This window comes from Typopeltis vanoorti, chromosome 9 (assembly GCF_054136105.1).
Source record: "Typopeltis vanoorti isolate ZY-2024b chromosome 9, IOZ_Tvanoo_1.0, whole genome shotgun sequence".
NCBI classification, from domain to species: domain Eukaryota; kingdom Metazoa; phylum Arthropoda; class Arachnida; order Uropygi; family Thelyphonidae; genus Typopeltis; species Typopeltis vanoorti.
The window spans coordinates 15,646,953-15,673,762 of NC_143557.1; the positions used below are offsets into that span (position 1 = coordinate 15,646,953).

Genomic DNA, 26,810 nt, shown 5'->3' on the forward strand with positions numbered 1-26,810 from the left:
GAAAAGGGCTGATATGATTAAGACCTTCAAATCACTGAGGAGTTTTTACAAGATTCATTCAGAGGAAATTTTTCAGAACAGTGTGGTGGTGGGAGAACTAGGGGTCATCCATGGAAATTGAGCAAGGGTGTTAGAACTAGGTTTTTTACTTGGAGGAGTGGTGAATGAGTGGAATAAGCTGCCAGAGTCTATTGTGGTTGCCATGACTGTGAATGAGTTCAAAGCAAAGTATGATAGATACTGTGTGAATGCTGAATAGTTATTGACATGATGTTTAGGGCCTCCCTCGATGGGTCTAAGGACTCCTTGGAGTTGCTTGTAATAATAATACCACCAAGATAAGTTTGCCTGTTGTTTTGTTGCCTTTTTCATGTCAAATTTGTTACTTTTGACATTATTATTATTATTATTATTAAGAGAGACCTCCAGGGAGTCAGAGACTCATCGAGGGAGACCAGCTATCATACTTATTCTTGAATTCGTTCACACTGCTTGCACTCACAACATCTGATGGCATTCCATTCCAATCATGCACCATCCTCTGAGAGAAAGATCTAGCTCTCACCCACTTCTTAGCAGCCTTCATTCTCAGCTTCGAAGGATGTCCTCTTCTCCTTTCTGCACCCTCCATAAATTGAAAAATTCCATCAGTTGAAATCCTGTATGACCCTTTCAGAAGCTTATAAGCCTCAATCATATCAACCCTCTTTCTCCTGTTTGATAGTGTCTGCAAATTCTCAATCTGTCTTCATAATCAGTATTCCACAATCCTGATATCATTTTTAACACTCTCCTTTGTGCTCTCTCTCTCTCTCTAATATATCAGAATTGCAACGGAAACCAGGAGACCAGACCTGTGCACAATAATTCAAGTGTGGTCTTATCAAGGCCTTGTAAAGAAGCAAAATAACATCTTTATCTTTACATGTGGACATTCATTTCAGCATTGCAATTATCTTTTAAGTTGTATTTGCAATCTTTCCCATATGGCCTCTGAACTTCAACTTCCTATCTACTAACACTCCAAGATTCCTAGCATCATCAGTTTCTTCTAGCATACTCCCACTGATATAATACAACATTGGATATCTAATCAAGCTGAAGTGAATGACTTTACATTGAACTGACACCCATTTTTCCCTTCCCATAATTCCAGCCTATTCAAATCATTCTGCAAGTATTGCATATCAGCAGCATTCCTGAACCTACCTATCTTTGCATCATCAGCAAATAGCTGTATGTTGCCTTTCAAATCCTTCCCAATGTCATTAATGTACAGATTGAATAACAGTGGACCAAGCACTGATCCTTGTGGTATACCACTTGTCACCTTAAATCAGTGGCTCTTAACTTTTTTTATTGACCTGCACCTCACTGAACTTCAATTTACATTCTCTCACTCCCTCGAAAAATGTATTTTTTATTTGTTAGAAAAGAAAATTTATTGCAAAACAATTTATTGAAAAATACATCTACATATATGCATCAACATAAAATCAAAATAACATATCAATTTTTAATGACTAATTTGTTATTGCTTGTTTCATAATAATATTTTCAAAGCAAGGTTCCTTTTTTGAAAGGGCTACTGCATATCATCACTTGCATTTAAGCGATTTTGGGTTTTTTATGTGATTTGATGTGCAGAAGTGATGAAAATCCCATTTTGCAAAGATGGGTGGTAGTAAATGGTAGAAGTGTCTGCAATGTTGCTTTTGCCAGTTGTGAAATGGTTCTGAGTACACCAGAATTGTTCTAAATCCAATTTTTAAAATTCCATTTGAATACATGCACTGGATCGCATTTCATTAAGATCGTCTTTTATTCAATTACCGTCACTTATAGAATTAAGATCAAAGAGAAATGGATCCAGTATCCACTTCTGCTCTTTGCCAATATCTCCCGTGGAAAAATATCCATGAAAAGAATCAATCAATCAATTGTTGCCAATGTTTTACAGTTTCAGGTAAAATTTTTTTCATTTTCCAGAACAATTTCATCGAGGAAGGGAAAGCTTGCAAAATTACTGTTTTCAACTCAATGTATCCAAATTTTTAGTTTTTCAATAAAAGCAAATAATTTTTCACTAGATGTTATGTTTTTACCATACCCTTGCATTGATATATTTAATTCATTTAGGTGAGCAAAAATATCTGCTAAGTAGGCCAATCGAATTACTGCATCTCTTCTTTCAAAGTCTTGAACTAAATTACAATTCTGGTTAGTAAGAAACTGAATAATCTCCTCGTGCATTTCAAAAACCCTGCTAAGCATATATCCCTTGGAAAGCCATCTTATGTCAGTGTGATAAAGAAGCACACTGTGGTTAGCACCGATTTCTTCGCAAAAAGCACGAAAGATACAATGATATATAATTTACTATGTTTACTGTAAAGTTTTTGATGCAAGTGCATGGCGGTGCAACATGCAATGTGTTATTGTAACTTGCAGTACTTCTTTTTTGATATAGGCAAAAAAACCGGAATTATTGTCTAACATCGCAGGTGCACCATCTCATTCTCATTTTCCTTTCCCCCTCTTTTACCTTGCGGTGTCGAGGGTTTATTAATCATCGGACCTAAACCATTCACAGGATAAGGTGGTCAATCCTACGCCCTGTGTATCCTATGTCCGCAGTGGTGTTGAGTTCTCAAGGATGCACAGTTGCAGGTGCACCCATCAGTACATATTGAGTAAAGTATTGTAAATTGGTATTTGATATTTCAAGAAAAAGTTTTTAATGTGATTAAAAACATCAGTTCCCTTTGCTGTCAGTTCCAGTTAATCACAAAATAAAAATTCTTCCAAAAAATTTCCTTTTCTTTTATGTATTGCACAAATACTAATAACCCACTGCAGTTATCAACATCAGTTGACTCGTCCAATTGAGTACACACACTTTCAGAGGAATGGTTTTAATATCTTGTACTACTTGCAGTAAAATATCCTGACTGATGTCTTGAATGCGTAATTGAATCTCATCGTTTGATAATGGAATCTGCTGAATTTTTTTTATGTGCTTCAGAAGCTAATACAATTTTCTCAGTTTCCAGTGCACATGGTTTCACCAATTCTTCAGCTATTGTATGAGGCTTTTTTTTTTCTTTAAGCACAGATATGCCACCTGATAAGAAGCTTCTAGCAAAGGCTTTTGAACTACTACAGGGTCAAATTTTGTAATGGTACTGCCGCTATTGAATTGTGCCTTCTTAGACTTCAAGATGTTAAGTGTATGTCCTGCAGCTTTACCACGATGCTGATTGTTGAAATGTTCTATCAATTTTGACGGCTTAAGATTGGAGTTTGAAAATATTTTGCAACATAAACTGCATTGTGGTCTTTGAGTACCGTCTTTCTCTGTTGCACAAGTAAATCTGTAAGCAACATAATCTTCTTTCCATTGGTGTCTTTTTGACATGGCAAGGATTACTACAAATAATAAATTAATATTTACACATTATTTAACTATGTATTTGGCCGAATGTATGTGCAGCAAGTTTCCGTGCATTCAGCGTGGGTGCATGCACGAGCATTTGTGAACGGCAGTACATTCGGGGATATTTTTTGAATACAGTTGTTTTTAATTTCTTAAAATGTAACAAATAAAAAATATGTATAACTTATATTTAATAGTTCTTGGTGAAATAGAATAATTCTGTATGGGTTGAAAGATTATATATCTTAAATATAATTTAGTTTGCATAATGTTTTTCCTCCTGTGGAAAAAGCAGTTGTGATTTAAATAATTAGTCAATATATGCTGGAATATTTCCAGCTCACACCCGTAGGAATGCTTTCTCACACCCCTGGGTTAAGAAACACTGCTTTAAGACATATAGTTGAGAAATCATGAGAAGATAACAAGGATCTGTATTTAAGTTTTGTAGATCTGAAAAAGGCATATGACAAGGTGCCAAGAGAAAAGCTGTATGGAATCCTTCAGTTATGTGGTGTAAATGTGACATTGTATCAAGAAATACATAGCCTCTATTTGAGTTGTAAATCAGCAGTTAGAATTGAATGAGGTACAAGAAGATGGTTTGATGTTAAGTCAGGTGTGTGACTTGGGTATACATTATCTTCACTGTTATTCATCATGTATATGGATCACATTATGAAGGAAAGTGGCATTAAACCTAATATCAAAATTGGAGATGTTGATCTCAGCTCTTTACTTTATGCAGATAATGTTATTTTTCTGAATAAATCCATTAAAAGTCTGCAAGATTCCCTGACCAAATTGATTAACTGTTGTAATAAATTGGGTATGAAAATGATACCCCCTGAATGGAGAATCTATAGAACAAGTAAACATTTCAGCTATTTATGCTCAATTTTTAGTGAAGATGGAAACTTCTTACCATGCCATATTTGCTAATTTGGAAATAGACAGCAGAATCAGCAAATATGACATGGTAGGAAGTCAACTGAATAAATTTATATGGAATAAGAGAGATTAGATGTGAGTCCTGAGAAAGATTAGGGGACTGAACAAATGGTATCGATGGGCAGTTTCGTATTAAAAATGATGATATTAGGAAACAACTTGCCATTGTTAGCATTCAGGAATGTGTTAGCAGAGCTAATCTCATGTGATATGGCCACTTAAACAGAATGAGAGAGGAAAGATTAGCTAAACAAGTGTTCTTTGCCAGGATGACAGGAAAAAGATTCAGAGGAAGACCAAGATGTAGGTGGATTGATACAGTAAAAAGTGCCTTAGAAAACCGAAATATAAGATTTGTTATTGAATTATTAGTTTTATTATTAGTATATTTAATTTAATTATTTAATATGATTTGTTATTGAATTATTAGTTTGTTATCAGATAACAAACTAAGCAGGAGGAAAATTGTCAATAGGATATTTTTGTTGATCCTGTACACCCCATGAAGGTATATGTCAGAATTTGATATTGATTTAATAATTAGGAGCATCATAAATTTGGACAACTTTCAATATTAATTTGTTACCTTTTGTATCTAATCACAGCAACTAGCTATTGTTTCCCTTGAACACTAAAAGTATGTCTCCTTTAGCAGTGACTAGAATTGTAAAGGCACCTCTTTTATTCTCTGGCAATGTCTTTGTAACAAGGAAGAAATATGTAGTAGCAGTTAATTAAATTTATATGTTTTACAAATGTTAACTATTATTCATTTCTTAATAATGTCTGTTATTCATGTTCTCTTAAAATAATTGTATGATGGTTAGTGCAGGTTGTGCTGTGAATTTTTGTATTCCATGGTGGTTCCCATTAATAATTATTAACATAATAATTAAATAATATAGATATTATTTCTGGGAAAATTCTCATGTTACTCTTAAAAAACTACTATTTTTACGGCTATTTTGCCTAATTTTGTTTAGGAGTGCCCCTTTTTTAATGTCATTGGCTCTTTACTCAAGAATTCTTAGGGCATTACTGATGTATTATAGAGACAGATGTATGCAGAAATAATAGAGAAAGAAAATTTGGGCATACCTTTTTTGGATGTTGTTGGCTGTCTTCTTTCCGCAATATGCGCACTTCTGCTGTTAAAGGGAAGGGTTTTTTTTTGGGAAAAGTGAGGAGGGGTTTGACAATGTGGAGAATTAATTTGGAAAAAACTTGTTTTTTTTTAATAATATATATGCATTGTGCTTTGCATTAGAGGAAAATACTAAGAAAAGTGATTGGAGCTTACTCCACCTTTACCACGAGATGCCTCAGAATTGCACTACATGCAGATGCAAACTTGACTTATTTGTCTGTTTGCTTACTTGAGAAAAAGGATTAAAACCTAGCTTATATAAAATTGCTTGGTATCTTTAACATAGTATATACCCAAGGTTAAAAACATTATATAATATTGTTATTAGGCGTGGGTGGAGCACTTTTTTTGGAAGGGGTGGGATGAAAAAGAGGAAGGGTTTATAGGAAAAGGGGTCAGGGTAGGGGGTTAACGGGGTGCGAGCCGTTTCAACTGTCCATCGTCTTCGGAACTCATGGGAGAAGTGTCTAAATAATATTAATATAATAAAAGTATATATATTAATATAATAAATTTATATATATTAATATAATAAATTTATATATATTAATATATTAGATAATATATTAAATAATATAATTATTTATTATATTTAATATTAATTTTGTATTGATTATCATCAATGTTAATATTAAAAAGCATTTATATATGAGTGAATAATAGTGCTGTATTTTAATATATTATTGTCTCTATATTCAGGAGAAGGGAGCACCTTGCGAATATATAATATGAATGATTTCATTCATCTGTGGAGTATGAACATCTTTGTTGGTTCTTCCATTCATGGTATTAAGAGCTGTAAGTTTTTTACTATTATTCAGTATTTTAGGAGAAAAAAATAGCATTTTTGAAATTACAACATTGTAATATTTATATAATTCTTTCATTTCATTGTCTTGTTATCACAGTCCCAAAGTAAGTCCCTGTTCAGCCTGTAATATACTTGGTTGGGAGAAGAAAGGAAATTGTTAAGTTTGTATACCTGCCAATTGTACTTTTGGAAGAAGTATATAGGAAGGGGTGGATATTCCAAAGGGACAGTAGTAACAACTAATGAAATAAGAAGAAAAAAAAATTCTTCAGTGACTTTGGAGTTGAATTATGACTGGTTAGTTGGTTAGTCACTATACAGGTATTAACAGAATTATAGGGGAGAAAGAGAGAATTACAGATAGTAATCTTCACGAGCCTCTACTATGTGCATATCAGTAGTATTTTTTTCATCTAGCAGAAACTCGCATCTTTGATAAAAGGTGAAGCAAGTGAATGGAGACAAGTTTCATTTTGATGGAGCTATTATAGGACTGCTATATGAACTGCATTTAACAGTTGAACACTCTTGCCATTTTTATGCTGATAGTTATTCTGTTTTGCAGTGGCTACACTGCATAATTAAAAAGCCTGGTCACATTCCAGATTATTAGAGTAGAGCTGTCATAGTACCCTTCTTTGTAAAGAGAAATAAAATTGAATGTGAGAATTAGAGGAATTTTCCTACTAAGTGTTCCATGTACAATTTATGAAAGCATACCTGAGAAAAGGCTAAGAAAAATTGCCAAAGTGAAACTTGGAGAAGAAAAAGCTGGGTTCAGGTCCAATAGATGTTGTCAGGATCAGATTTTTCACTTTAATACAAATAGTTGAGAAATCATGGCAATATAACAAGTAACATGATCTATATTTCAGTTGTGTAGATCATATTTAAGTTCATAGATCTAGAAAAGGAATATGACAAAGTGCCAAGAGAAAAGTGTTAAAACACTACAGTTACTGTATATATGGTGTACAAAGCAACTGGGCATGGATATTGAACCACAAAGTGCTTGTTTTGAGCTATACTGACCATGTAATTATTATTATTTTCATCAGATCTCCATGGAGTCAAGACTCAACACAGTGGGTCCACATTCTCATGCAAAGAGATAATCCAACCATGCCTTTAAACCCATTCAATTTCTTACTCGCCACACTTTCAGGCATTACAATCCACTCACCTACCACTCTTCATGCAAAGAACCTGCTCCTCACTCCCTTGCTTACACCCTCCTTATACAGCTTTTATGAATGACCTCTTGCTTTACCCTTTTCCCCCTCTACGTTCTGAAAAATCTCCTCCACATTAATCTGGTAATAATCCCCCCACCAACTTATACATCACAATCATATCCTTTCTCCTTGTTTTTCACATGACTCTGCAAGTTGTATTTCCTCAGTCTGTCCGCATATCCCATAGTCCATAGACATGACATTGATTTAGTTCAGCCTTCTCTGAACACACTCAAAGATATCATCTCCTTGAAAACTGGGCAACTAAATCTACACACAGTAATCCATATACAGACTGATCAAGGTAAGCTCTCAGGGTACAAGAGAATCTCTTTGCTTCACTTCTGAATGTCTAGGTCAGTAGCTCCCAAACTTATTTGGCTTACTGCCCCCTTTTCCAAAAAAAAAATTTATTCAGCACCCCCATACAAACTACTTTCTAAGACCTAACCAGCTCTACCTGATACATATCAAAGAAAATCATATGAAAATTGAATCAGCAGTTCTCGGGTTTTAAGCGAACAAACAGATAGATGCAGAAACAAATTTGCATTTTATTATGCATCTAGTAGAGACTTTTAAAGTTTGGAAATAAGACCCCTCATCATCATCATCAAATTCCTGCCATGTACTCTCAAGGGGTGTACAGGATATGATAGTACTACATGAAAAAAATTACATCATTACTAACTTCCTATCTACAATTTTCCTCCAAATCAGTCTGTTACATGTCAAGACTCCAACATTATCGAATCTTATATTTCTATCGTCTAAGGCACTTTGTACCGTATCAATCCACCTATATCTTGGTCTTCCTGTGGGTCGTTTCTTGCCAACCTGGCAGAGAACACTTCTTTTGCTAATCTTTCTTCGTCCATTCTGTCTAAGTGACCATACCACCTGAGATTAGCTCTGCTAATGCATTCCTGGATGCTGACAATGTCAAGTTCTTTCCTAATATCCTCGTTTTTAATATGATATTGCCATTGATGCCATCTGTTCACTCCTCTAATCTTTCTCAGGACTCTCATATCTGTGGTCTCAAGTCTTTGATCAAGTGTTTTACTTCTGATCCAGCTCTCAGATCCACAAGTTAAAACTGGTTTGAACACTGTTTTGTATACAGATAATTTAGTGTTCCGACTAATTTCTCTCTTATTCCATAAGAATTTATTCAATTGTCTTCCCACCATACCAGCTTTGCTGATTCTGTTGTCTATTTCTATATTTAATTTACCATCTTCAGTAAAAATCTTGCCTAAGTAGCTGAAATGTTTTACTTGTTCCACAGGTTCTCCATTCACAACACAGTTGACATTTTCAATGATTCTGCCTATTTTCATTGTCTTTGTCTTTTTATTGCTGACCTTCATACCATATCTATTACAACAGCTATTCAATTTAGTCAGAGAATCTTGCAGACTTGTAGCGGATTTATTTAGAAGTATAACATCATCTGCATAAAGCAAAGAGCTGACATTAACATTTCCAATTTTGATATCATGTTTAATACCACTTTCCTTCATAATGTGATCCATATAGATAATGAATAACAGAGAGGATAATGTACATCCTTGTCTCACACCAGATTTAACATTAAACCATCTTACTGTACTTCTTTCAATTCTAACTGCTGACTTTCAACTCAAATAAAGACTATGTATTGCTTAATATAATGCCCCATTGACACCATATAACTGTAGCGTATTGAATAGCTTCTCTCTTGGCACCTTGTCATATGCCTTTTCCAAATCGACAAAACTTAAATACAGATCTTTGTTATATTCCCATGCTCTCGACTATTTGTCGTAAAGCGAAGATCTGATCCTGACAGCCTCTATTTGGCCTGAATCCAGCTTGTTCTTCACCAAGCTTTTTTTCCACAATTCTTCTCAACCGTTTCTCAAGTATACTTGCATAGATCTTGCCAGGAACACTCAGTAGAGAAATACCTCTGTAATTCTCACATTCAGTTTTATTTACCTTTTTATATATGGGTACTATGAGAGCTCTACTCCAATCATAGGGAATTCGTCCCTCTGTCCAGGCTTTCTGAACTATGCAGTGCAGCCACTGTAAGACTCTTATACCACCATACTTCAGCATTTCTGGTCGAATATCATCTACTCCTGCTGCCTTTCCACATTTCAAGCCTTTGATGGATTTTTCTACTTCAAGTATGGATATATATTCCTGACTGCATGCCTGGTCAGTGTTTTTTATCACTGTGCTGTCATCACTGCTTGTTTCATTTAGCAGTTTTTCAAAGTAATTACTCCATACTTCAAGGATATCTTTTTCTCCTGTTTTCATTTCACCTTTATCATCTCTAATTCCTTTTACAGCACTCTTTCCTCCATTCCTAAGCTTCTTCAACAACCTCCAGAATATTTTGCCACCTTCTTGATATTTATTTTCTATATTCTTGCCAAAGTCCTCCCATGACTTTTGTTTAGCTAGTTTTACACACTGTTTAGCTTTCTTACATTTGTCTCTGTATTCTGTAAGAGTAAAAGCTGACTTATTTGCCAGGAACTTTTGATATGCTTTCTTCTTTTCCTTCACTGCCTCTTTAACTTCCTGTGTCCACCATGGAGTTCTAATTTTTCTATCCTTGCAGACAACTTCACCACATGCCTCTTTAGCTGAATCAATCAGGGCTTTCTTCAAGGCTTGCCACTGAATCTCCAAGGTTTGATTCCTGTTCTCAAACTCTTTCATTTTTTTCTTCAATAATCTTTGTGTATTTTAGTCTACAGGTCACATCTGAGAGCTGCTCAACTTTTATTCTTTTAAAACTTTCTTACATGTTATTCTTTTCGATATGAAATTCAATTTTATCCTGCTCAAGACTAAATGGTGATCACTTCCAACTTCAAATCCTCTGTACACTCTAGTGTCCTGCAGCAGTGGGAAAACATCACTATCAACAATAACATAGTCAATGATACTTTTCTTATTCCTTGCCTCTTCTCTCCATGTGAATTTGTGCACATTTTTATGTTGGAATAACCAGTCCATGTCCTGAGCAGAAATCCAACAGGTATTTGCCATTATTATTAGCTTTGCTCTTTTCTCCAAATTTTCCCAAAATATTTTTGTTTGATTGACAATCATTTCCTACTCTGCTATTTAGATCCTCAACAAGGAACAACATTTCCTTTTTCATTGTGTCAGCTGCTTTTCTAAAGCCTCAACAAATTCCTTCTCTTCTACCTTAGCAGAACCTTCTCTGGGGCCATAGACACAAATAAGTCTGTTTGTCCAGTTTGCCATTCTGATATTTTCCAACATCACACTGCTTGAGATTGCCTGCGATTCAAGAAGATTAGCTTCGTATTTAGTGTTGAATATTGAGAATACTATGGCTGTTCCTTCTTTTCCTTGATTGTCATTGCCTGAATATAACATTTTGTATTTATTGCTCAGAAAGATCTCACCAGTTTTTGTCTTTTTTGTTTCAGTCACACCTATTATGTCGATCTGGTACTTATCTAATTCCTCAGCTAGCTCCATTTCTTTTCCATTTAGGCTTGTTATGTTGATAGTACTGATCTTTAACTCTGGTGATGTTGAGTTGGGGTTTGTTTTCAGATTTGTTCCAGTAGCTGACTTTTCGCTGTTCATCCTGGTTCCCTGGCGAAAACAACGGTGGCCTTGTTTAACCGGGCGACGCCCCAGCCGGCATGAAATTTTGTCATGTTGTATCATCATTTTTTATTTTGGTTTAACCAATAAGAATACAATTTGGTCGGCTAAATCCCAAATTGCCAGCCCATCCTCATTCGTTCGGTATCCAAGTAGATACCCAACAGGGTGCACCACAAGAAGGTGAGGATTGGACATTAGGTCAGAAGCCCTGGTCGGTTCTCCGCATTCCTTTAAAGGTTATGTGGAGGTCTCCTCTCAGTTATATAGCTTTGACCTTTAAGCACCCCAATAAGAAGACCCCTTGGGACCTGAATTTTAAAACTATTTATTGACATCAACAAAAAAAACAGCACATAAACATAGGACAAGTTGGAGCTGAAAATTTAATAACATTGAATTATGACTTGTTATAATTTTTATTATAACTTATTAAAATTAAGAAAACAAACCTAATTTTCACATATGTAAAAATCACACATAAAATAGTAAATAATGATCAGTAATATTAAAAACAATCCTAATGAGAAGGATGAGCCTGGTGTGATGCTACCAATTTATTGATATTTGGCTCAATGTTAGTCAGCAGCATTCTTAAATCACTGTGATCAGCTATTTGCAGTCAGTTTCTTTTTTTAATTAAAAAATTTGTGACTGCACTGAACCTACGTTCCACTAAATATGATGTTGAAATGTGATTAAAAACTTTTTTACTGCAGCCCACAATTCAGGATGAAGTATTGCTATCTGCTTTTGCAACCAGAACTGTTGGTATCTGTTTTTGAATTTTAATTTCAATTCCTCATTTGTTTTTATTTCTATCAGTTCTTCTTGTAACTGTAAAGATTGTTCTATATTTGTACTTGAAAACATGATTATTGATATTTGGCTCAATGTTAGCCAGCAGCATTCTTAAATCACTGTGATCAGCTATTTGCAATCAGTTTCTTTTTTTAATTAAAAAATTTGTGACTGCACTGAACCTACGTTCCACTAAATATGATGTTGAAATGTGATTAAAAACTTTTTTACTACAGCCCACAATCCAGGATAAAGTATTGCTATCTGCTTTTGCAACCAGAACTGTTGGTATCTGTTTTTGAATTTTAATTTCAATTCCTCATTTGTTGTTACTTCTATCAGTTCTTCTTGTAATTGTAAAGATTGTTCTATATTTTTACTTGAAAACATGTCCAATCAGGTATTTTCATTTCAAGAATATCTTTAAATCGTTGGTTGAAATCACAATGGAGAGCCTCCAAGTTCTAACAATAGCTGAGCATGTCTTCATCACATTTTTCCACTATTGATAGATTTGGAAACTGGCTGAATTCTCCTCGTCCTAAGTTTCATTTGTACAGGACAAGTTTGGACACAAACAAAATTAACAGCTTTTGTTTTTATTAAATTCAGCTCATCTCCTTGGAGCTGTAGATTTGTTTCATTAAATTAAACATGTCAGTCAAATAAGCTGTCACTTTTGAAATTAATCAAGTTGGCTCCTAAAGAATCATCTCTTTTTTAAAAGAGATGATTCTTTAGGAGCCAACTTGACTAAAAACTGTAGCACTGAGTCAAAGAGTTTATAAAATTGATTCAAACAGGCACCCTTTGATAGTTAACAAACTTCTATATGGAGCAGCAAGCGATTGAATTCTTCATCATTTTCAATGCAAAGTTGTCCAAACAATGTCATTCAATGAATGACTTTTGATTTTGTTGACTGCTGTAATTACCTGTGTAGGCAGTCACTTGAGTATTTGGCAACTAAATGTTGACGATGAATCACACAGTGTACAGTGAATACATTTGACACTGTTTCTTTGAAATATGCAACAAAACCACGATAGCACCCTACCATCGCAGGAGCACTATTAGTAGCAAATGACAAGATATTATTCAGAGGGATTTCTTTTTCTTTAAACAAACTTCCAGCGCATGAAATATCGATTCTCCTTTAGTGTTGGTTAGCAGATGTTTAGCAAATAATAATTCTTGGCAAATTTTTTCTTCTTTTATGTATCGTATATATGCTAAAAGTAAGACTTCATTTCATAGATTCATTTGAAAAAACTTTTTGGCAAATCAGACACATTGGTAATATTTTGTTTGTAGGTGACAGAATAAAGCTGTATTTCAACTATTTGATATTATATTGTCTACTTTTCTTTTTGGGTTCAGCCATGATAATATTATCTGTAAAAAGAAAGTTAAATTTACAAAATTGCTAGAATGCAATTTCTCACATACCTAAACCAAATTGTTTTTACAAGAAAAGGTATAAAAATACTCAGGTGAAAACTGCTGTTTTATGGGAACAACAATAATTTGCTTTGTGAGTATAGTTCGCCCACCATTTCTAGATCCCTTCTTGGCTTGGTGCCAAGAATAGTCGATTCATGCTGAAGGGGAGAAAGAAATGAAGGTTGTACGAATTGGTTGCCAACATGCGAAATCACGTGCTTTCTTGTCTGTTCTGTCGCTGTCTAGTACTAGCTTGATTTTTGTTGTTCTCTTTTTTTTATATAAAATGAAATAAAACAGTGTGGGAATTAAAGAGGAATTTCTTTGCTTGATGTTCATGGAAAGATTTGTGCAGTTCTACTTGAGAAAACTTGAGTCAGGAATAGTCTTCATTAAATGTTTTGGTTAGTTGCATAAAAGTATCTCCAAGACTGAAGTAGCAAACTACACACCAGTTAATATGGCAGGAGTGGTTGTTAAAGTATTGGAATAGTTGGTTAAAGGTATAATCCAACATTGGGTGAATAGGGGTGCAATACTCTATAGTGGACAGCACTGTAGTGGCTTTGTAAAAACTAGATCCTGTCTTAGTAGTTTATTCACATTTTATAATAAAGTGACAGCAGAATTGGCTTAAGGAAATGGCTACGCATTGATATTACTGGACTTTGCAAAGGTATTTGACAGAATACCACATGGGAAAACTATTACAAGAGTTGGAGCAAATGGGAATGGATATGAAGCTAATATCATGGATGGATGGATGTTTGTGGGGGGGGGGGGGTGGCTGACAGACATACATCAGAGAGTAGTATATGGTGAAGTGGAATCTAGGTGAATGAGGGTGACTACTGTCTGACCACAGAAGCAAGAGCCATCACTGGAAGATTGCCAAGATGAGTCAATTCATATTGAAGGGAAGAAAGGAATAAGGTAATATATGAATTTGTCTGTAAAATTCGATGCGGTGAAATTTTGTTAAAATTTTCCAACATCGATTTTACAGAGGTTGTAAATCATGTGGAAAGAACAAAACTGTACATTACTGTATTTTCAAGGTTAGATACTGATTGTAAACTTGTAAGGTAACTAACTAAAAGAATGACTTAGAATTGTTCATGAGTTATAAAATATTGTAAAAGTTCAATTTGTACATTATGTTGATTTAATATTAAATTCTGATGTAAAATTGTAAGAGTAACAGAATGTTGAAGTATTTCTGCTTCAAGTTAAGAGGATTAGATGAGATTATGTTGGCGACTTGAAAGTAAACAAAAGTATTGAAGGTCATTCAGATGTGGAGATTTTTTCCACCAAAACCGAAGGTCAAGACAACAGTGACGTCAGTATATTTACAGAAGATTAAAGAAGGAAGTTCACAATTGTATAAAAGAGGTCTTGAAAACCTCTAAAGGGAGCTCTGAGTTTTTTCTTCTTGCTGCAGTTCATTGGCCCGCTCGGACTTTGTTGGAGACTGACCCCTAGTCATGGTGAACCAGGAGAGGCAGATTATTCTTCGGAGATGTATTTTCAGTAATGGAAAATGCCAAGTGCGACCAGATACATGCCTCCTACAGAAGACCTAGAACTGAAGGTGAGCCATGCTACAATTCCCGGAAAAGAACTACAGCAGGAGCCGTTCAGTGAAGGCTAGTATGTAGGATGGAGGAAAGCAGTCAACAGAACCACCACAAAATCTTCAAAGCTGGTAGGACTGTATATGTTTCTGTGAATTTGTGAGTAGATTCTATAGTATTAATGATGAGGTAATGATTAAGAATTGTATGTCCACTGAACGTAGCTCTTTTAAAATAATTGTAGTCGCCATAGGAGATATTTGAGACCGAAAGTTAACTGATACATATTAAGAAGAATTTTAGCCAACGATGTAAAATTGTAACAGCCAATAATTGCCTAGATTTGTAAAGCAAGTTATTTATAGCAGGTCTAATTTGTAAGGCTATGATTTGAACTTAAAATAGGCATCAGAGAGAAATTGTTCAATTGTGTATTAGATTGGATAGTTGTGTGAACAAAGGCACAGCAACTTATTTGGTTGCTACGCCTTTTGTAACACCATTATTATTATTTTTTATATATTCCTTTCTTATTCTCACTATTCCTTCTTACTATTGCGTACTTAGTTTATCTACCTTTTGCACTACAAGTTTTATGCCTATGGATACTAGAAAATTTATTTGATAAGACTTTTAATTGGCATAAAATTCAGTAATACGGCCGGTTGATTTCTCTCTCTCTTTCTCTTACACAAATTCCTTTAGTAAAACTTTACACAAACAGTCGTGGTCTGTTTGCACTTAACTGTACGCTTTGGCTATCTTACTTGGTTCCCCGCTCCTAAGTTCGCATTTACTTAGGAACAGTGCATCGTAAAATAAACAATCAGCGGCACTCTATTGACATATAATTAAAACATATTTATTTACATTAAATAAACGATAGGGAGATTACTCTCTCTTTACCTATCCTTATATACTTTTGATATAAAGAAATAAACTTTCCATTTTCAATATTAAATGACTATACAATATAATTACTCTGTACTATATAAAAACAACAAATCAGAGTACTCTCTTATAGATATTTCTTATTCCTATTTCTTATCAGTCCGTCTATGACATATCTCTTAGATTACAAAAGAATGTACATAAAAAGATGGGATACACTTACAGAGGCTCTTTGTCACGACACCGTCCAAAGGTGTCCTGCATCAAAGTCTCTATGATTTTTCTTTCATCTCAGGCCTTAGGTTTCCATCTGGAGAGTCTTGTTTCAGGGGGTGTTTCATCGGAATATCAGCAGGTCTTGGACTGCAATCTTCCCGGTACTCAAAAGCTCAGGCAAGAAGTTTCAGCTTTTAGCTTTGGTTGACTTCCTCCAGCACTAGGACATCCGACCGGCACTTGATATCAGCTTTTCTCCCAATTTTTCCTCTGGCGTGGGTGTGCCATAAAATCTGGTCCTCTGGGTCTAACTGCTTGTGGTTCTCTGCCGACTGCCTCTCTTCGGTAACAGCGCTTTGCCTCTCCTGCTTTGTAACTGCGGCTTGCCTCCCCTTTCTTCGGCAACTGGACCTCGCCTCTGCTCTCTCGGCAACTGGACCTGGACTCTCCTCCCGATGTTTGGCTCAGTACCCTTTTATTTTTGCCTTCTCGGGACTTGCACCAAGGGCCCCCGAAGAAATCGGCAGTTCTCCTTGATCTTTTTGTTAAGGCTGACCGGTTCTTTCTTTTCCTCCATGCATTCTTTTTTTTCTTGTCTTGTCGGGCAGCGGAAACGTCTCTGAAACTAGCGGATCTCAAAGAGATCCGCTAGTTTCAGTGAAGTTACTAGAAAGTTTCAGAGAAAGTTACTAGCTTTGAAGATGTTCATGCACAGAGCTTGCAAGCAACTTTCTCATGCACTTAATTGTAAACAACTTTCTTGTGGTCTTATACATAGCTATTATACAAAGTTCCGATGGCAAAGTATTGCTTTTGTTTTTGACATTGTAGAAACAAAATTTTGCTCCATGCAGGTATCTACGAGGAGCATTCTGAAAGTATTAGATACCTACTTGTTGATACCTGAAAGTAACTGTGCATGCACAGCACGTAACGTATGAGTGGGCTCGAAAGAAACTTATTTTAACCTTATCAAAGCTTGTAAAACAATGTAAGTGCTATTGAAATTCACTGCCAATTACAAGGTTTTATAATTAAGCAACAGAAATTGAGTACTGTATATTGTTGGTCACAAAAAACAATGTTGCCATTCATGACCACTTATGAAGTGGATAGCCAAAAATTGCAACTATCCTTTCCATAAGCAGAAAGCTGAGCAGTTATCTGTGAAAATCAGTGATTACTAGTAGTGAAACCAAACACTGGATTAGTATTGGTCAGCTGATCTTTACAGAACTGGGATAAAGTAACTATAGTCCAATAAAATCACATCTGAAATTGAATACCCATCCAGCCGACGACGTCCTAAAAGAAGGTGGAGTGATGAACTGATGATGAAAAATGATGAGTTTATTGGGGAAATTTGGTCAACCATTGCTGAGAACAGAGAAAGGTGGAAAGAACTGGAGGAGGCCTTCATCTAGCAGTGGACAGAAAATAGCTTCCCATAGGGTTATTTACATTAATATTTAACATAAAATACATAGAGACAAACAAGGTTATTTTTGTAACAGTTCTCATGAGACTTGACCTTAGTAAAAACCGATGTAAAGCTCTTTGGTATTTCTAAGCTGCATAGAGTTTTACAGTTGCTTAAGGTAAAATAAACATGTTTTTTTTTGCAAAAAATTATCGCCTGATCTTTGACCAATGCACTGTCTCATAAAAACAATGAATCTGTGTGCTTAAAATAGAGAAATTGCCACGACTGACTAATTAGGAATTATTTTGGAACGAATCTTCTCATGCTATAAAATTAATTCAGGATGGCACAGCCGACAAACAATATAAATTTTTTCTGAGTTACATAGCATGGGAGATAGTTAACTGTAACCACGAATTGCCTATTTCAGAGGCTCTTTCATTAACAATGGATTGTAAGTGGGGGAAAAGTTAATTGGGTTAGATTAGAATAAGGTAAAGAGACCTTAACAGAGAGTTTGAAGTTAAAGTAGACTTAGGAAGGATAACGACAAAAGAGTAAAAATAATACATAGGTGCAACTGACATTGAAGAAAATAATTAACATAATAACATAAACACAAAATTTTACACGTCACCAACATGCAAAATCACGTGGTTTATATGTAAAATTTTCCATCTGTTGTACAAGTAAAATAGTTACCACTTTAAAAACTAGAATTTTCATAAAAGCAAAACTAATTTTCCAACGTATAATAATAAACACTCATTCCATGAAATGTGTTGATTGCCCTATTATCGGAATGGAATCGCCACTTTCTGCCATGTGCAGAAGTGTCGAGGGTTCTAGCATCTGTGGTTGCACAGTAGAGGAGTACCTCGGGGTCCTGTACTAGGGCCACCACTCCTTAATTTGTATATTAATAGTATAGTTTCCCTCTACTATTGATATAAGAGGGGATATTCAGTTGTTTGCTGATGAAGCAAAACTGGGAAGAGCAATAATTGATAATAGTGATATAGATATCCTGCAGGATGATTTAAATAAATTGGCATTATGGCATGTATGACAGATACTAAGACAAGTAGTGATGAGAGCTTGGTCCACCTTTACCACGAGTTGCCTCAGTCCTGAAGACACTTCAGGCACAAACTTTGTTTGCTTACACTTGAATAAAGGATTAAACTAAATTTATTATAGTCTAATCAAGTGGAAAAAACTTCCAACATCTTTCTCTAAATCCAGAGTAATTTAATAATAAGGTGAGACACCTTTTGACAACTCATATAGGGAAATATGACTTCTCCATTACTTCCACCTTAGTATCTCCACCTCTGGGTAGTTGCCCTTCCCTTAATGCATAACATTATACATGCCCACAAGGAGATATTATTATTATTAAACAAGACCGCTGGAGTCAAAGACTCATCTGGGAGAATATGCTTTGCATTATGGGAGATACTAAGACAAGTAGTGATGAAAGCTTGGTCCACCTTTACCACGAGTTGCCTCAGTCCTGAAGATACTTCAGGCGCAAACCTTTTTGCTTACACTTGGATAAAGGATTAAACTAAATTTATTATACTTACATGATCATCATTGGTGAGGATATGTTCTACAATGAATGAAATGAATGAATGGCTACATGTAAGTAGATTATATTTTTGCCTAGCTATGAAACTCATTCACTGATGTATCCAAATATTCAGGAAATATTTAATTTTCATAGAAATTAATCATCATCATCATCATCATGCATATCAAGGATTTAGGCCTAGCATGGCCTGTTTCAGCCTTAGAAGTCATCGTTGAATCGTTTAAGAGGACGTCCTGGTTTTCTTTTTCCTAATGGCTTGTATTTTAAGGCTTGTTTTGGTAATCTTTCTGTTTTCATTCTTTGAACGTGTTCCATCCATTTATGTTTATATTTTTTAATTTTTTCTATTACTGGTTCTTGGTTTAATTTTTTCATAATTTCTTCATTTCTTTTGTGATCAATTAGGGTATACTTTGCAGTTTTTCTCATAAACTTCATTTCTGCTGTTGTTAATCTTTGTTTGTCTTTTTGTTTTATTGTCCAGATTTCGCTTCCATACATTAAGACTGGTAGGGCTAATGTATTGTATACTTTTAGTCTGGTTTGTTTTTGAACTAGGTTTGGTTTAAATACAGAGTTAATTACACCTGTTATTTTTAAATATTTTGCGATTTTTACGTTTATATCTTTTTCATTTTCATATGTGATCGTACATCCCAGGTAGTTAAATGAATTCACCTGTTCTAAGATCTTGTTATCTATTACTATTTTAGTTTTTGCTGGATCTTGTCCTTTAAAGGCCATAGTTTTTGATTTTTCTGTTGATATTATCATACCATAATCTTTGGATATATCATTTAGATCTAAAATAGCTTTCTGTAGTTTATCTTCAGAATTTGTAATTATTATTTGGTCGTCGGCAAAGAGGAGAGTGTTTAAGTTTACTGTAGGAGAAAGTTTAATTCCTTGATGTAAATTTTTATTCCATTTTATTATTATTTTATTTAAGTAGATATTAAAAAGAGTTGCTGAGAGGGGGACATCCCTGTTAGACCCCTTGGTTTATCTCTCTCGTATATGATAGCTCATGATTTAATCTTATTTGTATTTGATTATTTTCATATATACTTGTGATAGCTTTTAGGATATTATTTGTCTTTCTTTTAATATGTTAAATAATATGTTTCTTTTAACTTTGTCAAATGCTTTTTCAAAGTCAATAAATAAATAAATGATAGAAATTAATATGGGATAAATACTGTGTGGAAATATAATTAACAAGTCTGAAATATTTTGTATCTTATGTTCAAAATTTCTCAACAAAGTGTTTTTTTTTCCCCTTTTTTATTTTTTAAACACATATTAAACAAAACTATTGTAGTAGAAGGTGGTTCTTTATTACATATTAAAGACTTTTCATATTTCCTTCCAGCTCACTCAGTTGATCAGATTTCAGAAAATACTCTGTTGGCTGTATTTGGAAGTAAATCTGTATTGGTTCTTCGTGTTTTCAGCAATTTAGATAGGTAAGCTAATTTTATTTAGACAGAAAAGCCACAAAAGGTGGCTTTTCTTGCTGATTGAGCTATTTAGAAGTATCAAATATCAGTCAAATCTTCTAGTTGAATGGAAAAAATGTTGATTGAATCAACTAGTGAAGCATATGATGAAGTTGTTTGTTAATAGTTTATTAACTAAGAATTCTATATGGTTGTATTGTATATCTGTACACTCTTACTGAATATAGAAATAAATGTACGAAAGCTGCATTAAAGTTGCTAAACAGAAGTCGCAGAAAGATTTCGAAAGAATATTTAAGAGATGTATATATCATGAAGATAGCAAAATGTGTTGCGGGCATTATATTAAAGAAGCTTAGAAATGGAAAAAAAGAATGCCACAAAAGAAATTGAAGATCATAAAGGTGATATATTTTGGATGGTTGGTGTAATTACTTTCTAAAATGATTCTAAAACAGTTGATAGAACAGCAGTAGAAAATGTCCAGGAAGAATGTTCTCAGGAGACTGTTTTTATTTTTATTTTTTTTATTTATTTATTTTAGAGTTAGATGAAGTTACAGCATCTTTCCAGATGCTGTAACTTGAAATGCTGGATGAAATAAATATTTGTAATGCAGTATATGCATTGAGAGATTTGAGAAGCTGAAATATGGTATTATAAAAAGTTTTATTGTGACTATACTGTGTAATTTAGAATGCTTGAAGAAAGCTAAATTCCAGGTGATTTGAAGTATAGTATCATCATCATCATTAGTTCAAAAATGTTGAGAGTTTATTTTTCACTTGGTTAGACTATAATAAGTTTAGTTTAATCCTTTATCCAAGTGTGAGCAAACAAAGTTTGCACCTGAAAGTATCTTCAGGACTGGGGTAAGGTAGTACAACACCGGGCAACTCATTGCAAAGGTGGAGAAAGCTTTCATCACTCCTGTCTCAGTATCTCCCAAAATGCAAAGCACATCTCCATGCGGATATGTATGATGTTATGCATTAAGGGAAGGGCCACCCCAGACAAGTTTTGACCTTTATTGAGGTCTCTTCAGTGGGAGCCAGGCCCAAGTAGAGATACCAGGCAGAAGCATTAGCAGGTCATCTCTACCTATAGGTAGAGATGACCTGCTAATGACAACACTGGGCAACTCGTTGCAAAGGTGGAGAAAGGTAAGGTGTTGTACTACCTTACTCCAGTCCTGAAGATACTTTCAGACGCAAACTTTGTTTGCTCACACTTGGATAAAGGATTAAACTAAACTTATTATAGTCTAACCAAGTGAAAAATAAACTCTCAGTATCTTTCTCTGAATCTGGAGTAATTTAATAATAAGGTTGCACACCCTTTAGCAACTCCTGTAGGTTGGGATGACCTCCCATTGCTTCTGCTTTGGTGTCTCCACTGCTGAGCCTGGTTCCTACTGACGAGACCTCAATAAAGGTCGAAACCGGTATGGGTAGTGGCCCTTGCCTTAATGCAAAGCATTACACATATCTGCAAAGAGATGTGCTTTGCATTATGAGAGATACTGAGATAGAAGTGATGAGAGCTTTCTCTACCTTTGCAACGAGTTGCCCGGTGTTGTACTACCTTACCCCAGTCCTGAAGATACTTTCAGGCACAAACTTTGTTTGCTCACACTTGGATAAAGGATTAAACTAAACTTATCAGTTGAAAAAAAGGAGAAGTAACACTGAATATAAAAATTACACAAGAATTTCCCTACTGAGTGTTCCAAGAAAGATTTGTATGGTGTAAATGGAACCTTATATTGAATGTACTATATGAAGTGACACATTTTTAATGATCTAAATAAAGAAAGTTGCACAACATTATTGCATGGTCAAAATTTGAACATATCTGAAAAATTACACTTAACCCATCATGGGTACAACTATTTGCAGATCATTAAAAAATCATGAGTTCTATTTCAACAGACTGTGTACGAATCCCTGCTGCTTGCACATCAGAAGAATCAACAGTGCAAGTGTGGAATCATGAGTTGTTGTATAGCATGAATTTGTAGTCCTAATTATTACTGCATTCCATCAAGGTCTGGTCATTTGAGTGGCACACAGTTTCTTCTCTCCAATCAATGGACTGTTGGTTCAAATTTCATTGCAGGCATAGATGTTTGTTTAGGTTTTTGAGGGGAGGATAGGTGAAGGTTATTATCTAAAGCAGTTTATGAGCTATTTGAGCAGCCTAACCATGGCACTGATGTGCAATAGGTTTATAACCTTTTGTTTGTGGGATGCATATTAAAAAAATTAATAGTTGTACCCATGATGTGGGTAATTGTAATTTTTTAGATATGTTCAAATTTTGACTATGCAATAATGTTGTGCAACTTTCTTTATTTAGCCTTTCCTTAATGAATCTGCTTTATATAGGGCTTCAGTTATCTTTCAGGGAGCTTTTTATGTGGAATTGATAGCATACTCCACAAGTTTTAGACAGTTCTTTCAGATGTACTTATGTGATGTATTGTATTCTTTGTGAAGAACTGGGATGGACCTTCCTTGATTGATCAAAATAAAACAGATGAAAGGTCCACGATACCAATACCTGTTGGTGGAGTAACTTAGCCTTCACTAAATCCTCCAAACTAACAAAGCTTATGGATAAAACAGAATGCATGTTTAAGAGTGCTATATCTATGTGCTCCAAGACTGCTTAGACATTAGGAATAGCCATATGGGTAGCTTCTTATGGTGGGGATGGCACTGCATTTTGCATTTATTTATAGTATTATTGACACTATTATTCAAACCACTGAATTGAACAGCTGATTTCATGTGATCTGTCTTTGCCCAGTCCAGAACAAAGAGTTAGCCTGATGCAATGTTAATGGCATACATATCCTTGTATTTTATAAATGAAATTAGACAGAATTTAGCAGGTCATTAAACTACTAAACATGAGGATAATGATGGGGAAAATTTACTTTCTTCGTACGTTGGCCAGATACTTCATGGAGAGTTTGAACAGTAACTTTGTAACACTCCTTTAACAGAGCTTTCATGGTGGTATAGATTTGTATGTGATATGTTTGTCTACAGAAATGCAAAATTTCATAAAATTAATTCCATTCATCAAAAGATAGTTTATACTTGTGAGTGAGTCTTTTTCAGTTTTCTGAAAAAGACTCACTCACATGAAGTTATATACTTAGTCTATCATTAAGTGAACATGCATGTAAATTACGTAAGGAAAATAAGGAATTTAATATTAACCACTAACATTTCCTGGTGAGTATTTTGTCATAAAATGAAAATGTAAGAAAGCAAAGTGCTGTGTAAAATTAGCTAAACCAAAGTCATGGGAAGACTTTGGTAAGAATATGGAAAATAAATATCAGGAAGGGCAAAATATTCTGGATGCTGCTGAAAGAGCTCAGAAATGGAGGAAAAAAAAAGTACTATAAATAAGAATCAGAGATGATAAAGGTGACATGAAAACTGAAGATAATGATATTCTAGATGTCTCCGGAGTACTTACTTCGAAAGACTATTAAATGAAACAAGAAGTGTCAGCATGATGGCAAGAAACTCCCAACAGGAATGCAGTCAGGAATACATATCCATACTTGAAGTAGATAAAGTCATCAAATTCATCAAAAGTCAGTTCCGTTAGGCAGCACCTGTGAATAAGTTTCATTAAACTTGTGCTCCCGAGTTTTATTGCAATTGCAAGTATCTCTTTTGTGCAGAACAACTAGTAAACGGAATACAGAGGGTACCAAGGAGCTAGCTACTTCTACACAACTCGTAAGTACCCATATTACTTCATATTAGTTATTATTCAATCAAAAAACAGCCACGTGAAAGCGCCCAATATGCCGACTATGCGAAATAAAGATGACGCCAACAAAGGCAAGCAACAAAAGATTACTTCGAGTCCTGTCAGTGTAGCGCAGCCGATAACCAACAAACTGAAAGACAATACGAAGTACTGAAGTTGCAAAACCGAAATTACTGAAAGGAAAAAAGCATATCGTGTGACTTCTGCTGCAACTGGCTACATACTTCTTGCGCTAAAATAGAGAGGATTCGGTGCTCAAGTTACTTATCGAACTGAACCAGCCTTTTTTCTGTTCGATATGCCTCCCCTCTGTTAAACAGCTGCTAAACATAGGCAAACGAGTTGAAGATCTTGAACACAACACCTCAGTAACATGATCGATACTTTCTCGCCCCAAATCCGAAAGTTGGAAACAAAGCTCGAGATATTTGATGATCAACGGCCGATCACAAGTGCATCTGTACCTGCTAATGAATACCGTGATTTAATTGAATCAATGGCACACTCGTCGCTTGAGGCCGAAAACAGGAGACTCAGTGCTGTTATTTTGAACTTCCCAGAGGAAAATGGTAAATCTCTAAAAGAAGAAGTTAGCAAACTAGCAGGCGAATGCAACTTTGATCCTGGAAACATCATCAAATGTCATCGATTCGGTCCCATAAACAGAAGAAAGGACGGAACGAACTATCCACGTCTCATCAAAGTGATCTGTGATACACCGACAAACACTTCCAAATAATAATGGCAATAAATAGCAAGCTAAAGGACAGTAGCCCCCAATCGCATGAACATGCTCGACCTGAATTAATCTTTGAACAAAGGGAACAAAGACCCCCAACTCCGAAAACAGCTAGAAGAAAAACACCAGAATGGAGACAATAGCTGGACCATAGACTACAAACAAACCAAACTAGTGCAAAAACCAAGTGACGCCACTAGTAGCCACCAAGGAGACCAGTATGCAGGCACTGCATAGGAAACGTGCAAGACCCCAGCAGTCAAAGCCATTCCCCACAGACCCTTGCATATCCACTACACCAACATCTGTGGTCTCAACTCCAACCTTAATAGCGTTCACTATCATCTGCAGTCAACCAAACCCCACCTACTCTTCTTAACAGAAACACAAATTTCACCTTCCCCCAGCATCATCCATCTCAACCATCCAAACCATTCACTATTTAATTCCTTTCTACCCAAGTGTGGTATGTGTGCATATATCTGCGCTGACTTACCCTGCCAGAGAGCACCTAACCTTGAATCGCCCAACTTTGACCTTCTTTGGCTAAAAATATCTCTTTCCCCCACTCAGTCAAATTCATCTGCTGTCTCTATCACTCTCCCAATGCCACCAGCCACTCCGAGCTCCTTAACTTCCTCTCCTCAAAAGTTGATTTCCTCCAGTCCCACTATCCTAATAGTAAAATCATCCTCCTAGGTGATTTTAATGTTCATAACACCAACTGGCTTTCCTCTTCCAGTTGTACAGATCTTGCAGGCAGAGACGCCAAAATCTTTGCCATCACCAACGACCTTACATAAATTGTTCACAACCAACCAGAATACCAGATAACCCAAATCACTCCCCAAATACCCTAGATCTCTTCCTTACAAATGATCCTTCCAAATATACAATGAATGTAGTGAGCTCCCTGGGTAATTCTGACCACAACCTAGTGCTCATCTCCTGCCCAGTGCAACAACGCTCACACAGTCACATCTGCACAAAAGTAGTCTGGCATTACAAGAGTGCTAAATGGGACAGCCTCCGAGACTACTATGCTTCATTCCTATGGTTGGATTACTGTTTGCAGTCTTCCAATCCTAACATATGCACTGAACACATCACCAAAATAATCCTCACTGGCATGATAACATACATTCCCCACACCACTCTGAACTGCTGTCCCCTATCCAAACCCTGGTTCTCCAAAAAATGTGCCAAGGCTGTGCAAACTAAAAATCAGGCATACCACAACTGGCTCAAATTAAGAACACCAACCTCCTTCAGCATCTATACTAAAGCCTGAAACAGATGCAAAAAAAAGTATCAATGATTCCAAAACAGAATTAGAATGGGCAGAAAGCAGGAAGCTTGCAGCCTGTCCTAGTGGCAGCCATGCCTTTTGTCTCTCGCCAAAGCAGTTTGTCGCAACTTTTGCCCTACACTACTCCCCCTGCTATCATACCCAAATGGCTCAATTGCAACATCACCCACAGAAAAAGCTAATCTCCTGGTTTCACACTTCGTCTCCAATACACACATAACCGACAATGGCAAATGTCCCCAGTCATTCCAACTGCCGAACACACAATGCTCCCTGTATCCTTTTGCCAAAAAGAGATCATAAACCTGTTGTCAAAATTAGACACAAA

General features: G+C 35.5%; 1 protein-coding gene across 1 annotated transcript in view; it reads left to right on the top strand.

Moving 5' to 3' along the window:
* The window catches only part of LOC150102899 (tRNA (34-2'-O)-methyltransferase regulator WDR6), a 624,232-nt gene that overhangs the window by 21,746 nt on the left and 575,676 nt on the right, over positions 1 to 26,810 (top strand). The window contains exons 2-3 of the mRNA XM_090398196.1: positions 6,234 to 6,332; positions 20,549 to 20,642. Of these exons, the coding sequence (XP_090254322.1) occupies positions 6,263 to 6,332; positions 20,549 to 20,642 (164 nt within the window). The 5' untranslated portion in view covers positions 6,234 to 6,262. The remainder of the gene's footprint in view (positions 1 to 6,233; positions 6,333 to 20,548; positions 20,643 to 26,810) is intronic.